Genomic DNA, 16,892 nt, shown 5'->3' with positions numbered 1-16,892 from the left:
CTATAATCTGGGGGAAGAAAAGTAATTTAAAACAACATACACAGACCTCAAACTTAGTGCCTAGAAGAGACACTGAAAGTCAACATAATGAAAATTCAATTTGATTTTCCCACAGGATAATTTTCCTGGCCAAGGGACTAATGCCCAATTTTTATAGAGATGGTCACAAACACCATAAAGATTGCAACTAGATATAAATTCATTATAAGGCAATACTTTCTATCAATCCTATATAATTTAGCTTAATTTAATTTAACCAATCCTCAGAAAAGGGGCAATTAAGGGAAGTAGTCAACTGTTAAATCTTAACTGCCAAGAAAGGAAATTTGTCTGAGGCTACAAGGCAGATAAGTCCTTGAGAGAGAAAATCATAGAGAGGGGGAAGTTCTCTTGGTCCAGAAGCATACAAGAAAACAGTCTGAGCAGTTATCTTAAAGATTGTGAATTACCGCTGGCTGAGATTTGGGATAACAAAAACTTTATGACTTTCCTGGGAAGACTGAGAATCTTAGGACTAGAGAGTTCAAAATTATTTAGGAGAACTGTTTGTTCTGGAGTTCTCGTGGACTTGAGGGAGGGGCTTTCCACCCAAATTTAGGGGCACCAAGCAGGGAAGGCAAGAGTAAGACTGGTGACACAGCCTGGAGAACAAAAGGAAAGACTATGAATGCCTGAGCAGAACACAAACCAACTAAACTGAAGGGTAAGAATTAAGTCCAGTCAATAGCTCCTTTCTTCTCCCTACTTTTCCAAGAGTTTAAATCTCAATCCCTTTCTTCAGAAACCTCCCTAGACTGGATGGGTATTTGAATGTTTATCTTTGTTTTTTGTGACTTGATACTGCTAATAAATTACATATCCATAACAGTGACTTTGCCTAAGTCTAAAAATTTGTAGTCTGAGATTGAGAGCAGGGAAGGTAGCCCAGGGGAACAGAGATTTCCCCTAGAATGGCTCTGGGATGTGTACTGCGCCAATTAGAGAGTTTCTGCAATTTTGGTAATTACTGTGAACATTCCAGAGTATACCCACCAGAATGCCTTTGACCCCAGGTCAAAAGATACTGGATTGAGGCAGCTAGGTTGTACAACAGATAGAGCACTAGCCCTGGAGTCAGGAGGACCTGAGTTCAAATCTAGCCTCAGATACATACTAGCTGTGTGACCCTGGGAAAGTCATTTAACCCTGACTGCCTTCAAAAAAGAAAAAGTATTGGATCACACCCCTACACCAGGATACAATGACAACAACAATAATAATAGCTAGCATTTATATATGTTTCCATATATACATATGTTATCTCATTTGAATCTCATAATAACCTAGGGAGCTAGGTATTATTTTTATCCCCAGTTTAGAGATGAGGAAACTATGGCTCAGAGAAATTTAATGACTTACCCAGGTTACAAAGCTAAGTATCTAAAGCAGTATTTAAACTCAGGTCTTCCTAACTCTTAAGTTCATCATTCTATCCTCTAAGTTCAACACTCTATAAAATGAGCCACCTTGTCTCTAGAACAGAGGTTATACCTACTTTTAAGAAGGTCCTAAAGAAACAAAATTTTTCTCATCTTTAGAATTTTTTCCTTAAAGAGATTTTAATCTGTTCTTCTTTAAAAACAAACATTTAAGAATGAAGATGATGAAAGCTACCCAAGGCTGATGATGGGTACAGCATGGAATGAAGGACAAGAGGATAAAGGAGTGGAATATTTTGTTTAAGTCATTAACTAAAGAGTCACGACTGTAAAAGAAAAAGGGGGTGGGGGTGGGGGTAAAGCAAGGTGATAAACTCGAAGAGAACAGTGCAGGATGAAGATGGATAGAATAAAAAAAGGATTCAAAAACAAGGAAGGACAAAAAGAGAAGGGAATTTCCAAATTCAAGACCATGAAGATGGCACATTTCTAGGGGACGCTAGGATGCTTAAAGGGATATCAAAACAAATATTCAAGTTCTAAAAGGAAAGATGGGGTGGAAAGTAAGACTGTAAGCCACACACTGAGCTCCTTAGGAAAGGGCTAACGGTGATCTGAATGTCAGTAGATACCCCTTCCCTTGTTTTGTCCTCAAAAAACACATCCCTCCAGTTAAGCCAGTCAATTATTGTACCTTTTACACACCATGTCCATCCCTACTTCTATGCCACCTTTTCTCCCGTCACTTTATCAATCCAAACTCTCTCCATTGCTAAGGCCCAAATCAGGCCCCACTATATCATCTTCTACTACAACTCTAGCCCACACCAATTCCTTTCCCCTTCTTGCTTCTCTGAGACTCCCAACCACAGTACCAACCAACATCTGCCTTATCTCATGCTGCCAACGTCACATGGATAATTTTATCCCCCACAAATTTTTATGCTCCCCAGCTGCACAGTAGCCTCTCCTATTTGAAGAAAAAAAAAGTTCCCCTGGAGGTAAAACAGTTTTCCACATGGTTCATTTCTATGGTAGATGAAGTCTGTGAGGTACACCACAAAAATGTGCACAGGTCACAGTTTGCCATAGAAGCAAATGGTAAATCCCAAATGACACTCCCTTGTGGGAAATCTGTAAAGTACAACTATAAAGCTCAAGATGCCCATTAATTTATGGTGGTGGTGTTTTAGGGAGATGTAGGAGTACAGTGGATAATAAGCCTAAATGTTGGATTAAGGGTTCTGAATACTATTATCCTAATTAAGCTTTGCTAAAAGGTTCTATTCAATGTGGTTAGTTGCTTATTCCCTCTTTGCCTAAGATTCCATGAGTAGGTAAAGGGTAATAACACTTATCCAGCTTCCCAGATTGTGGGAGGAAAGAACTAAAAACTCCTGTAATTTGGAAACCCTTTGCAAATTACCTAGCAAATGTTCATGAAAATTTAGGAAAACTACATCAGGTTCAAGCTGTTGTAAGATATTAGTAAACTTGATAAATGAAGTTGCTTTGTTTTTCCTATGTAACTCAGGTCAGACCCTAAACCTCGATCTCCAGATGAAACATTAATTGTCTCCCCAAGCATTACCTGAATACCCTAGAGGTCTTATTTATAATTCTAGCTTCAGTCTTTATTCAACCCACACAAATAAGTCTTTTTTACCTTCACACCCTGAATGAGACCATTCATGAGGAAAGTATGTTGAGGAAATGTTTCATGTAGGACCTGCCAAAAGAGAGACAGAGAGAGAAAAGGTCAAATAAACCACATCACAGGTTGAAAAACAAACAAAAGAACAAAAAGAAACCTTATTTTCAGAGACATACAGAGAAATTTTGCCACAACTTTTTTTTGCCATTATCCTCAAAAATACCCTCTTCCTTGTATCCATCAAAACTCATCAGCATTTAGCTAAATACAGTAACTATCATGACACCTCTTTGCTCTCTACTGTTCACGAAGTCCCTGATTTATGTCAGATCGGGTACTATTTAATTTTGTCAATAACTAGATCCAAAAGTTTCCAACTGGAATATACAAGTATGGAATTGCTAAATGGTGCCAGAAGTTGCACAACCATGATAATCAGGCCCAATACAATATTTATAGTATCTCATCACTGCAGGGAGGTCATCCTTTAACTCTCCCCTATCACACTTCCCAGAAGAGCTGTTCAAAACTTTTCAGCCTCAGCTTCAGCCTTCTTCCTCTGTCCCTCTCAAGCAGAGCACACCTCATATTTTGCTGAATATTAGAACACATTTGTCATGAGCTCTTCCTCTCTCCCCCAATAATACATCTCAAACACCCCATCACGGTCCCCATTTCTGCCTCAGTCTCTAGTGAACAGTGGCTCATCTCCTTGCCAAGGCCAACTTCTCTGCTTATGCCCTCGACAACTCTGCCCAGTCTCCTCCAGCAGATGGTATTCATTCCCTGCCCCTCTGCTTTTCAGCCCCTATCTATTTATTGGTTCTTTCCTTTCTGCCCACAAACATGCCCAAGTACCCAACTCCCTAAAACTCTTTCTCTCTCCTTTTTTTCCAGACAGGCTATCTATATTTGTTAGTTTTTCCTCTATTTTCCCTTCACTCACTGCTCAAGCCTGTTTGGCTCTCTCCGATTACCATAAATCTTTTATTTGACAAAATCTGATGGTTTTTTCTTGGTCTTCCTCTCTCTTGACCTCCTGGCAGCATCTAACATTGCTGACCACCCTAAAACTCCTGATCACTTCCTCCTGCCTGGGTAATCATTGCAAGGGTTTCTCCTGTTTCTTCTCTCATAATTTCTTTTGCTGGATCATCATCCAGGTCTTGTCCCCTATGCATGGTTGTAACACAGGGGTCTATTCCAGGCCCTCTTCCTTCTCTACACTTTCTTCCTCAGTAATTCTATCAGCTTCCATGAGTTCAACTATCATCTCCAAACAGATGATTCCCAACCAGCCTCTCTCCTAAGCCCTGGTAGCACATTACCAACTGCCTAATGAACATCTCCAACAGGATTGTTCCATAAGCATCTCATATTTAGCATGTCCTAAACAGAATTCATTCTCTTTCCCCCAAAACCGTCCCCCTCTTCCTATCCTATCCATTTCTTTCAAGAGTGCCACCATCCTGCCGGTTAACCAGGTTTGCAAGTTAGAAGTCAATCTCAATTCTTTAATCTCATTCATTCCCATCCCCACCATCCAAGTTGCCAGGTCCTGTCAATTTACCTTTATAATATCACCTGGCCTTTGAAATCTTGGTAACCAACATTTGGGAAAACGACCACATAAACATTGGGGTCACAGCACACTTACAAATTTAAGCAAAATTTTTTCTCATGTAGGTGATACAAATGAACCAACAGCCCAGTAAAGACTAACCACCTAGCTGCCACTAATTTGTCTTCGTGTGATGCTACTGTATAGCCAGAAAACAACTCACACTTAATACAGCAATTTAAAAGTCACAAAACATTTTTTAATACTTTCTGAAAGTATGCTTTTATCCTCATTTCCATGATAAGGAAACTGAGGGTCACAGATGTTAAATGACTTGCCTATGATCCCAATAGTATAAAAACAGACCTCTGTCTGAAACCTGACATCTCTTTGGCAGACTACAAACAAAGGTCTATTGACTCAAGTCTTTCAATGACTCAGATTTGGATCAATCAGTAATGAATGTGATTAATTATATGCAGAAATTCACATATATGCACATCTGATTGTGCACTGCCATCAAAAAACAAAAACAAAAACAAGGCAATTCTCAATCTGGTCCAATACCCTCCTCCCATTTTATGGATAAGCCAATTGAGACCCCAAAAAAGAATGATAAATTTCCAGTCTAGGTAACCATTCAATTCAATAAAATAAAACCACAAAAACTGTGGAAGTGTCTTTCTATATGCCTAGTACTGTAGTCAATGCCCTCAGAAAGTTTCTCAGAGAGGGGAGAGAAGAGGATAACAGGAACGGCATCTGTTTTATGAAGACTGAGTTGGCTTCCCTTGGGAGGAGAAAGGCTGTCCTTGGGATTTGGTCAGCCCAGGAGACTAGCTGAATAACTGGTTTGGCTCCCTTGTTCCTGAGGCTTAAATGTATTAGTTTGTTTGCAATGATTTAACAGTTAAATTCACTGCTAAAGTTGGGGGTATGTGGTACAGAAGGGAGCTTCAGGTAGGGACTAACTAGTCAGATACAGCACTTGGGAAAGCTGTGGATAGAGCTATGTTACAGGGTGTATGGTGAGCCCTCTCAATGGGATAAGGAGGTGACAGTCACTAACACTCTGGGGTTAGGTGGAGAGATGCTTAAGACGCTTGACAGGGAAAGCAGGAATATAACAAAACTAAGTATCCCTTGGCCCTTAATAATGGTTTTGAAAAAGCTAGATCACCAATCACATTTGGAAAATGAAGATAAGTTGGTTTTGTATATTTAGCAACTGGAGGGAAAGGTGAATGTATTTTTGATGTTTGAGGACTTTGCCTGGTGACACAGGGGAGAGGGCACTGAACTTGGAACTAGGATAACCCTCAGTTCAGACACCTAATAGGCTGTGTGACCCTGGACATGTCACTTCGCTCCTCTCAGCCTCAGTTTCTTTATGTGTAAAACAGGGATAATAAAAGCACCTACCTCCCAGGATTGTTGTGAGGACCAAATGAGGTCATATATATAAAGCACTCCGTGAACCTTAAAGCACTACATGAATGCTAGCTTTCTAGATCTTGAGGCAGAACAGTTTATAGACCTAGTAACAAAAGCACAGGTGAAAAGGACAATGACGGTATGGTTGGGAGCTAGGGAAAAGGTACAAATAACAAGTACAATCTCTGACACAGAGGTTTCACTGAAGAATGTCTTAAACCATTAAACTCTGCTGAAATTAGAGTTATAAAGGAAAAGAAAGGGAGCGGGAACAAAGGAACATTACCACCCTACCCGCCCCTACCTCCTGGGGAGTAACTTCTTCAATACAGGAGCTAGAGGGTGAGCCAGTTTTCACTATCAACCAACTTGGAAGGCTGCATAAGTTCAAACAGCAAACTAATGCATCATTAGAACAAAGACTTATGAAGATGTGATCTGCTGGGGGTAACTCCCAAGTTTTGTCAGTAATAGAGTTCAATGGCTTGGAGACCTTACAGATGTGTTCTTTCTGCTGAAGTAAGAGACCCCAAATAAAGATTTCCCCTTTGCCCAGTGGAGTTTGTTAGATTTGGCCTCCAAAAGATAAATTCCTCTGTAGCCATTTATCCAATAGGAGATATCAAAAGAGGAAGTGAAATCTTAAAAAATATACATTTTTAGTGGATTTGGTAAACAAGATTTATGCTCCCTTAACAGAAGTCCTGCCCCCTATCCATAGGGCCACCATGTGGAGGGTATAACTAATCTCCTCTTTTGGACACAGCCACACCTGAATAATTTCAGGGTTTAATTATGGAGCTTTGCCACCTAGACTATAACTGCCCAGGCAGATCAACTGTTGAAGTCTGAGGGGAGATTAGGACAGCCCTAGCAACTATCTGGGTTGTCCACACAGCTGGACATTTTAAGGATGATGGGAAGAGACATCTATAAGTTAGGTGAATACAAGGTGATGATGCTCTTTCCTATAGGGAGCTCTGGGTCGCTTTTGAAACACTGGACAAGATAACTGAGACAGCCTATGAAGGTGTTAGTAAAATTACACCAGAACATACAAGACTGGGACAATAAGGATCCTTTTGTCCCACCCAAATTTGGGACATCCCTGCAAGCCTCTACCCCATCTATTGATTTCCCAACCCCATTAGGCCACCTAAAGGTTTTACATCCAGATCTAAGGAGTTATTAGAATGAGTTTCCTTAAGGCAAGAGCTGAGGTTTGCCCAAGACTTAGTCTATTCTAACTACACAACTAGAGGCCATAGGCCTGAATCACTATGTGTTGGAGGATGGGGGAGCAGTGCTGCCAAATAAAGGGCTGCTACATACAAGCAGTCATGTTACCACTGTAACCAGGGGAACCATGAGAACATCACAGGAATAACCCAGTTTCTGCTGAAGGTTTGGGGAGGAAAATAATCAAGGGAAAGAACACTCTTGCTCAAGGGGAGGTCATTCTCAGTTGTGGTAGCTCTTTAGGGACAGCGTATTGTGGGCATGGATACCATAGACTTCTTGGGAGTCAATAACTATATGAGTACTTAAGGTAGCTCCTATGTCACTTACTGTGGAAAGAGATACATGGAAGCAGCAGACATCTAGACAATTAAAATCCCTCATCACTATCACACCATGACTCTTACCAGGTTTGTGATGCATTCCCCAAAGTCCTCCTATTTCCTCTTTTTATCCAAGAAGTCTGCAGTATACTCTAACGATAATATTGCCATTCCTTCTGCTTCCAGTGACATTCTCATGCAAGTGCCCTCCAGCACACTTCCCTTCCTCCCCAGCCCTGCCACAGGTCCCAGATGTCCTCACATAAATCTATTTTATTAACATACAATGGTTCCCATCACTCTACCTCCATTTACCTTTTTACCAATGGTGTTTCTTCTGAAAAAGAAGATATATTCTCATCATGCTTCTTAGCCAAAAGTGTGACACCTCTGGGGTCAAACTTGCCTCACTCTGTTTAGTTCACCTTACTTGTTAGCCATAATTTGTTCATTTGTGTAGAAAGGCCAGACTACAGGCTTTACAGACTGCTCCTTTCTTGAATTTTGACTACTATGAATTCCTCTAATGCTACTGTTCTTCCTGTAACTTAGCTGCTCTAAATATAGCACTCTCCTTAATAAATCCATGTTCTTGTATACTGAGTTTCTTCTATACACTATACTTATACCTACATGGTTTCTATGGTTAGCAGAAGGCTCTTTACAATAATTCCAACTCCATACTTTGCCTAGAAATTTAATATTTCAGGATTTTAAAAAAATATATAATTATAAAACCAAACATAACTCTATTGAAATAACTCTGGTTGTTGTTCAGTTGTGTTTCACTGTTTATGACCCCATTTGGGGTTTTATTGGCAAAGATACTGAAGTGGTTTGCCATTTCTTTCTCCAGCTCATTTTACAGATGAGGAAACTCAGGCAAACAGGGTAAGTGACTTGCCCAAGGTCACACAGCTAGTAACTAAGTCTGGATTTGAACTCAGGTTGTCCTGACTCCAGCCCCTCCTACCCACTGTACTACCTAGCTGCCCTGAAATAATTTGCCTATATGCAACATGTATTTCCACAAATACTTACCAAATACGTAGAAATAAAAATATTCCCTTCCTCCCCTTAGGTACACCTCAGCATAAATGTACATATTGTTTAACTCGCTAAGATAATAGGTTTCTTTAAAGATCCTTAGCTTTCCTCATATAACTCTATCTCTGCAGCTCTGGTATCTACTATACTGTTTTCCTTCTGAACTATTTTCCACAAAAGGGAGAGACCACAAGCACCTACAGAAGATAAGTACCGTGGACCTGCCCTATAATACTGCCAAGACAACTCAGACTTTCCCAAGTATCACTCATCATTCATTATAACATCCAAATAGCAATCAGCAGAACTGATGCAAATAAACACAAAAATAGTGAGATTTAAAATCACTGGAAACAACTATTCCCAAGCAAACTGCGAGCAATCCATCAGAGTCTGTCTGTCCCTCTCTCTCACATAAACACAAATATATGTACGATTAACCCACCCATAAACACAAACGTGTACAGATACACACACACACACACACACACACACACACACACACACACACACACTACTTACTATGAGCATAGGAGTTGTAAGCAGACCCCAAGCAAAGAACTCAAGGAAGATGACGACAACTGCATGGTATACACTAGGATGGCCAATACCTTGATGCTAAAAAAAAAGAAGAAAAAATATGAAAAAATTGTGGCCAAATAATACATGACTTTCCAAAACATGACAGATTTTGAAAGAGTATTAATATTTTTTTAAACACACGATAAAATAACTTGGGGTCATTCTATATCTCTAAAGTACCCTTCACACTTTATGTCATTATGTCAGACACCAAGCTGGCATTGTACAAAATGTCAACAGCAAAGAAAATTGTGAACATGTTTAAAATAATATACTATTCCCTTATTTTTATTTTAAAGTTCTATTTTACAAACACATTGCATAGTAATAAAACATTTACACAAATAAAGCATTTTTATAAGATTAAAAACATAAAAGGAAATAAGAGCATAAGACTTTCTAATCAAAAATAAAAATCCTTTCTAATCATCTTGATTAGAAATATCTGTACATCTTCAATTTCAACATCAGAATATACCAATTTGAAAATGCAAACACAATACACCATTAAAAAGTCCCTTCCTATTATTAGCATTTTGCTTGGGTAAAAACTGAAAGTAAAAACTGAAAAAGCAAAACTGAAATTTTTTTTAATCTTCTAAATTCATGGTAGAATCAAATAACTATATTACATTTTTATTGACAAATTAAATACAAGTCATTGGGCATTTTAACCTTAATAGAGTATTTTGTTTTAAATTTTCCTATATAAGCATTTAACACCTTAATATATAGCATTTAGTAAGAAAGAAATAATGCCATAGCGAAAGAACAAAGGTCAATATTTATTAAATAAATTTTGGTCTATTTTAAAATCTCTCTCACCCTCCTGTAATTCCGATTTCTTCCAAAGTACTCAAACTTTGCCTTTTGCCATATAGCCCCTCCCTAGTCCATTGGTTCCAGATGGATCACAGGATCATATATTTGGAGATGAAGAGATCTAGGACATGATCTACTATAACCCCACAATTTTACAGATAAGGAAACTGGCCCAGACATGTTAAGTGACTTGCCCAATTAAGGTCACACAGGTAACAATTAGCAGAGCTGGAATCTGAATATAGATCACTTGCTTCCAAATTCCATCTTTCAACTGAGTTATAAAAGTAAAATATTTCAACTAAATAATAATAACAGCTGACATTTACATAGAGTATACAATGTGCAAGGCACTATGCTAAGCTCCTTACAAATATTATCTCATTTTATTTTCACAATAAACAAACCCTAGGGGGTACCACCCAGATGAAGAAGCTGAGGCAAACAGGGTTAAGTGACCCAGAGTTACACAGCGAGTAAGCATGAGGCTGAATTTGAACTCAGGCCTTCCTGACTCCAGGCCCAATGTTCTATCCACTTGACCACCCAGGTGCCCTAAATACATGCATTAAGTAACATGGTGTACAAATTTCAAAATGCACATGCCAAAAATAGTTTAAAAAATACCTCTTGTATACATCATGGTTTTATATCAGTATAAACTACAACACTTTAATTTGTCTCCACTGACAACAAACACAACTCCCCTCTTCACAACAATCAAAACCTGAGTGCTACAAAATTACAGTAACCAAGTCCAACCCCAAAGAAAAGATGACAATACAACTCAACCAACTTCTTTGAATAAGAGAGGGACTATGGGGATGGAACACAGCATAAAACAACAGACATTTAAAGTTGGTAAGTGTTACCAAACCTTTTGTTTTCTTGTTTTAAAATTCTTTAAATTTAAATAAAATTCTACATAAAGGGATGGTTTTCTGGAGGGACTTAGAAGGCTTCACTTGGAAACATAAGTGATAGAAAGGCAAAAATATTCATAGAAAATTATTTTTTTCAAATAAAGTAAAATAAGTGGTTAAAAGGAAGATTTTTGAACCACTCCCTAACTGCGTAAGGAAAGTGAAATATCAAAAAAAGAAGAAAAATAATAAAAAGATAAAACACTAGGCAAGGCAAGTAAATAGGAATTGGGGGAGGGGGAGAGAGAAGCCTAGCAACAACACAGTGTAAATAAAACATTTTTCTTATTTAGTTTAAAAAAACGCATCTCAAGAACTAAGTACTGACTAAATACAAAATAGAGGAAAAAACATACCTAATAATTATAACTTTAAATGTGAATGGATCAAACAATCCAAAATAGAACAAAAGTGGCAGAAAAGATAAGAAAGGAAAAGCCAGAAATCTGACTTATGGAAGACATATATCTAAAAAAGGACACACACACACATACACAAACACACACACAGAGAAAACAATAAGTTATAATAAAATCTACTTCACATCCGATGATTCAAAAAATTCAAAACATAAAGTAGGAATTACCATAATGCTATCAGATAAAAATGATAAAAATGTTTAAGAATAACAATATCTAGAAAAATAAAGAGGTTAATTACATGGTCAGATATCAAACACACCAAGGTCATTCATTGCATCCCAGGCTATCATCGCCCATTGTCTTGACTTTTTGTCTTGCCTCTGGACTTCGATTACTCTGGGAGAGGCTGACAACTTCATGCATCTCTACCTCACTTAAATCCAATTCATGAATAAGTCAAGACATCACCCCTTGATACCATTGGTATTCTCTGAAAACGAAAGACAACAACTATAACACCGTGAACGAATTAATAAATGAATGAAACAAACATTTATTAAGCAGGGAAATGTTGGCTAATACAGTAAAAAGAAAAGAAAAATTCCTCTACTCAGTGATAATACTCAAAGAAGATCTTTAAGGATTATCTTGCCTGGAAAACCAAAGCAAATTTCCGTCAAATTAAGAAAGCACAAGATGTCATAAGAAACAACAAAACAAATATGATGAATAGAGAGAAGCAGACATAACAAGACTTACATTAACTGATGCAGAGTAAAACAGCCAAGCAAATATACATAGTGACTACAATACTGTAAAAATGGAAAGAATCACAAAATAATCAATAATGAAAGTTGCAGAATTACCAAGAAAAAGAATGGCCCCAAAGAAGAAGTATGAGAAGATACCTCCCCATCTTATTCCTTGGTAGAACTAGCAGGATCATAAATGGAACACTACATCTATTTTTCAAACCTCTTTAATGAACTGCTTAGTGTTGCTGGGTTTTTTCCCCTCTTCTTCCTCCTTTTTATTTTTTTCTACTAAAAAATATTCTTTGTTATATGGGATGGATCTTTAAGAAGGGGGAGGAGAGGAATGTAGAGAAAAATTTAGGCAATGCAAGAATAAGAGACATCAATTTTAAAATTTAATAACTAAAGAGAAAGGAGTAAATGTTCACCATGACTAACTGAGGTTCATAATTACATATAGCATACAAAACAAGTACTCCCAGGAGTTTCATTAAATATTTGAAACTTTAACCAAGGCCATGAGCTTCTGCACTAAAGTCTTCGGAAGCCTATTCAAACTGTAACACCACACACACAGCTCTAAAAAAAAAATACAGCTCAGAGAGGTAGCAAGATGGCTAAGGAAGGGATTGTATCTAAGTCTAGTTTTCCTTCATTACCTTCAAATAAGAAGATGTGCCCCACAATGAGTAACAGAATATAAACTGAAAGAAAATAAAATGTTTACAAGGAAGTCACTGTAGAAAAATAGCATAAAACCAGAATAAGTAACAATTATTAATACAAAATAAAGACTATGGAGTAAGAGGATGCCTGAAAAAATTATAATTCAGCATTAACTATAGCCAGACCCTCAGAAATGAGGATGGAACTCCTCTACAACTCCAAGAATGACATGAAAACACAATAAAAAAGTTGATAAAAAATAGAGTAGGGGCAGCTAGGCGGCACAGTGGATACAGCCTTGGAGTCAGGAGGACCTGAGTTCAAATGCGTCTTCAGACACTTGACACTAGCTGTGTGATCCTGGGCAAGTCACTTAAGCCCAATTGCCTCACCAAACAAACAAACAAAAAAAAAAAAAATAGAAGAGAGAGACAGCAAAGAAACTGAATGGTACAATAATAAGGGTCAAGTCAAAAGACAGTATAATCAGGAAAATACAAGTCTGTAAATCCAAAACCAAATGAGCTCAGACAAAAATGCTAAGTCTCATTTGAATCCAACCAAAATATGATGAAACAAAAAATCTGGATATTTCTTTTAAAAGCACAAAGGAAAATTGCCACAAAATATTAGTACCTACAGCAGACAGACAAAATCCACAGGTCACTACAAGAAGATATTCTCCCCCAGGTTTAACTTACCCAGAAATGTGGTTGCAAAGATGCAGTACTCACAATACAAAAAGAAAAGTATTTTAAATGGTCAGAGACACACAGCTCACATGCCAGAGAACTACAGTCAAAATTGCCTAGGATGCCTAGGCAATGAACAAGGTAGAAGAGGAAAATCTGGAATATGATATATGCTAAGGAAAAGGAATTCAGCTCGCACCCAAGGATTACATCCTTAAGAAATGAGCTTAATCATATCCTATCAATTTGTGAACAAAATTACTGTCGGGTAAGCATGCCTTTTGAGAAAATCTGAGTTGGACATTCCTAAAAATACAAACAGCACACAAAGGAAATTTAAGAGTAAAAAAAAAAGTAAACAAGTTTGAACAGTTCAAAAGAGCTAACTCATAATCTAATGTTTTGTATACCAAAAGCAGGGGGGAAAGTGTCCTTCCCTGGATTTTCAACAAGAAATACTCTTGAGTAATAGTTCTCAAACTTTTTGGTCTTAAGACCTTGTTACACTCTTAAAAATTATTATGGGTTCCTCTACACACTTAAAAATTACTGAAGACCCCAAAGAACTTTTGTTTATGTGGGTTATATCCATAAATATTTACCATATTATAAATTAAAACTGATACTTTTTAATATTCATCCATTTAAAATAAACCCATTATGTTAACATAGCATTTTATGAAAATACTATGTTTTCCAAAACAAAAAAATTAATGAGAACAGTGGCACTGTTTACATATTCATGCAAATCTCATTAAGGTGTTCTAGCTTAATAGGACACAGCCAGATTCTCCCATCTGCTTCTGCATTCCTTTAGTTGCAATGTTGTTTCAGTTGAAGTATATGAAGAAAATCCAGCCTCACACAGATAGGTTAGTTGGAAAAGGAAGAAGTACTTTAATAGTCAAATAATGTCTTGGTATTATTATAAAAATAATTTTGACATCAAGGATCCCCTGAAAGGGCCTCAGGGATCCTCTGTTTCATGGCATATTCTACTAGAAACCTCCTACCATGCTCATGCTGAACCATTGACTGAGGCCAGCTAGTCAAGAACTAGTTCTGAATCTGACCATATTATAATCTAACCCATCTCTCTACCTTCTTTACAAGAATAATAAGATATCTGATCAAAACTTGGCTAAAATCTAAACAAACTATATCTGCAGAATTCCCCTCATCTACTACTTTGGTAATTCTGTCCAAGAAAAAAAAAAAGGAAATGGGGTCAGTCTGCCCTAACTCATTCTTGATGAAGCCATGACTCTTCAGAACAACTGCTTTCCCCTTCTAGCTATTCGCCAACTGCCTATTTAATAATCCTTTCTAGAATTTTCCCAGGAATTAAAGTCAAACTGATTGGCCTAGATTAGTTAGCAGACACGATTCTCTTTGCTTTTTTTGAAAATCAGGACAGCATCCATTTCTCTAATCTTATGGTATCTCTCCTGCTTTTCATGAGCTCTGAAATAACACTGACAGTGACTCAGCAATGATATCCCTCAGTTCTTTCAGGACCTGAGGATATAGCTCATATGGGCCAGGTGACTGACATGAATTCATCAAGAACAGTTACAGTGCTCTCTTAAGATATCCTTACTCATCCTGGCTATAAGCTCTCTATTAGTCATTTCTGTTCTATCATTTCCAGTGTAAAAGGTCATTCGCCTTTGCAGAGAAAATAGAAAATAAATGAAAGGGGAGCAGCTCTGCGCTCTCCTTGGTGTCAGTTATCCAACTCACCCCAGGCAAAGGTCTTATACTTTCTCTGATCCTCAGAGAGCGTATGTATTTTCCCCAATATAACTTTTTTTTACATCCTTAAAAAATATTTTATTGTGCAACATGTCATCCTTTGATTACAATCATTTGTTTGGCACAGTTTGGCACTGAAATCACAAGATTTTGACACGTTAAATTTTTTTTTTGGTCATGGAAACCATATATTACATTGGGTATTAATTAATTAAAAGCATTCCTTTAGCAGAAAATCCATTTTTTTCCAAATCTAGCTTTGATTATAAACCATAAATTTTCTTTTTTTAAATACATTTTTATTTCACTAAATATTTCTCAAATACATTTTTTTAAATTTTTATCAACATAACTTTTAAGCCAACTTTTTGTTGGCTTTAACTTCCCTTGCTAATCTCAGAGCATTCTGAGATTTAGCATGCATCACACAATGGACAAAGTAACAAGTCACACTCTCGTATACATAGTCCACTATTTGCTCTTATTACAATCTTCCATACATTTCTTTCTTTCTTTCTTTCTTTTTTATCTAAATTGGTTGTTGATCCTACCTGTTAGTATCTACATTTGGTCTTTTCAAACAAAGCCCAGTTTTCCTCCTCACTGAAACTGTTTCCCTCTGTCTTCAGAATCTCATTCTTGTACAACTCCCACTCCTCCTGGCCTGAATTTCCCTGAAGCATTTACATCCATGGGATCTTACCTAGCATTCTTTGAAATCCACTGAATCTGCTTTCCCAAAAATCAAGTATGTGCATTCAGATGTCCTCTCCTCTACTATAAACTCTAAAATGGATGAGTGACTTCCCTGCAAGGTTCCCTCATTTCTCTGCCAGCAATCAAATCCTCCCTATTGATGAGAATCAGATCCAAAACAGAATTCTTCCTAATTCATTCCTCCACTTTTAAAGGATAAAAGTATCACTAAGGTAAGTAAAGAAGTTATTAACTGCTCTGCTTTTGGCAGATGTCTGAATAAGTGAAGTATCCCATCATTACTATATCCTCTATGTCAGGTTTGTGATATTTCACAAACTCCTCAACTATTTCTTCATTCTGTCCAAGTGGTCTATAGTATACTCCAATGCCAATATCACTTCTATTTCTTCCTTCTCCAATCTCTCTCTGTCAAGCTTCTCTTTTCATGTTATAGGTGAGGTAACTGGAGACCAAAGAAGTTACATACTCCATCAAAGAAGCTGAAAAGCAGAACTGGAATTTTAACCCAGATTTTCTTTTTCCTAGCCCAATGTGGTCCAAACACCACAGTTTGCTGCTAAAAATCAACATGTCATTACTTGCAGTGTTAACACTGGATTTTCTAAGCAAACAAATGGGCTCAACAAAAATACGACACCAATAAATGAATGCAAAAAAAGCATTCCATCTTGTTCTCTTTGCATATGCCCTTTGCAAAGGCTCTCTTCCATGAAATCAGCTCCACCTATCTATAATCCCTAGCTTCCTTCAAGACCCAAGTTTATGTACCCTTCCTCTTATGAGGTAAGTCTTTTCTGATATCCCTAGATGTTAGATGTTCTCTCCCACCTTAAATTATCTCACTCCCTCTGCAAATTCAGACAAGCAGGACAGTATTGAAAATAACATAATGTATAATGGGCATCATATTGCTTGCCTTCTCAATGGGTGAGGGACGGG

General features: G+C 37.5%; 1 protein-coding gene across 1 annotated transcript in view; it reads right to left on the bottom strand.

The window, feature by feature from the left end:
- The window catches only part of MFSD14B (major facilitator superfamily domain containing 14B), a 76,756-nt gene that overhangs the window by 39,980 nt on the left and 19,884 nt on the right, over positions 1-16,892 (bottom strand). The window contains exons 2-3 of the mRNA XM_027874966.1: positions 9,199-9,294; positions 3,085-3,147 (exon numbers count right to left, since the gene is read on the bottom strand). Of these exons, the coding sequence (XP_027730767.1) occupies positions 3,085-3,147; positions 9,199-9,294 (159 nt within the window). The remainder of the gene's footprint in view (positions 1-3,084; positions 3,148-9,198; positions 9,295-16,892) is intronic.

Source organism: Vombatus ursinus, unplaced genomic scaffold, assembly GCF_900497805.2.
Source record: "Vombatus ursinus unplaced genomic scaffold, bare-nosed wombat genome assembly UNPS02014807.1, whole genome shotgun sequence".
Lineage (NCBI taxonomy): Eukaryota > Metazoa > Chordata > Mammalia > Diprotodontia > Vombatidae > Vombatus > Vombatus ursinus.
This window is presented reverse-complemented; position numbering and strand designations above follow the sequence as displayed.